This window comes from Eurypyga helias, unplaced genomic scaffold, assembly GCF_000690775.1.
Source record: "Eurypyga helias isolate BGI_N326 unplaced genomic scaffold, ASM69077v1 scaffold36089, whole genome shotgun sequence".
NCBI classification, from domain to species: domain Eukaryota; kingdom Metazoa; phylum Chordata; class Aves; order Eurypygiformes; family Eurypygidae; genus Eurypyga; species Eurypyga helias.
Genome location: NW_010274556.1, coordinates 3,660 through 3,985, shown reverse-complemented (window position 1 = coordinate 3,985; position 326 = coordinate 3,660). Strand labels below are relative to the sequence as shown.

The window sequence follows — 326 nt, the reverse complement described above, 5'->3', positions numbered from 1 at the left end:
TTTCCCGGTGACCCAGGGATGCTCCAGAGCCTGGTAGACGGTCAGTCTCTTCTGGGGGTCCAGGACGATCAATTTTCGCACCTGTAACCGATTTCAGACACCCAAAATGCCATTTTTTTCAACGCCCCTGGTTTTGTTTTCTCCACAAGCATTGATCTAAGGCTTCACGCTCGGCAGCCCCGGCGCCGGCTCGCTCACCAAGTCCTTGGCATTGAGGGAAACCTCATCCCACCACGGGGACACGAACTCGTAGTCGCAGGTGAGGATGCGGCTGTACATGTACTGGTCCCCTCGCGGGTCGAAGAAGGGCTCGAAGCCACAGAGCC

At 57.1% G+C, this 326-nt stretch overlaps 1 protein-coding gene across 1 annotated transcript in view; it reads right to left on the bottom strand.

Annotated features, from left to right (window-relative positions):
- CAMK4 (calcium/calmodulin-dependent protein kinase IV) overlaps positions 1-326 on the bottom strand; it is a gene marked incomplete at both ends in the record, with an annotated part of 2,008 nt that overhangs the window by 89 nt on the left and 1,593 nt on the right. Inside the window, 2 exon segments of the mRNA XM_010159846.1 lie at positions 1-81; positions 199-325. Coding sequence (XP_010158148.1) covers positions 1-81; positions 199-325 — 208 coding nt within the window.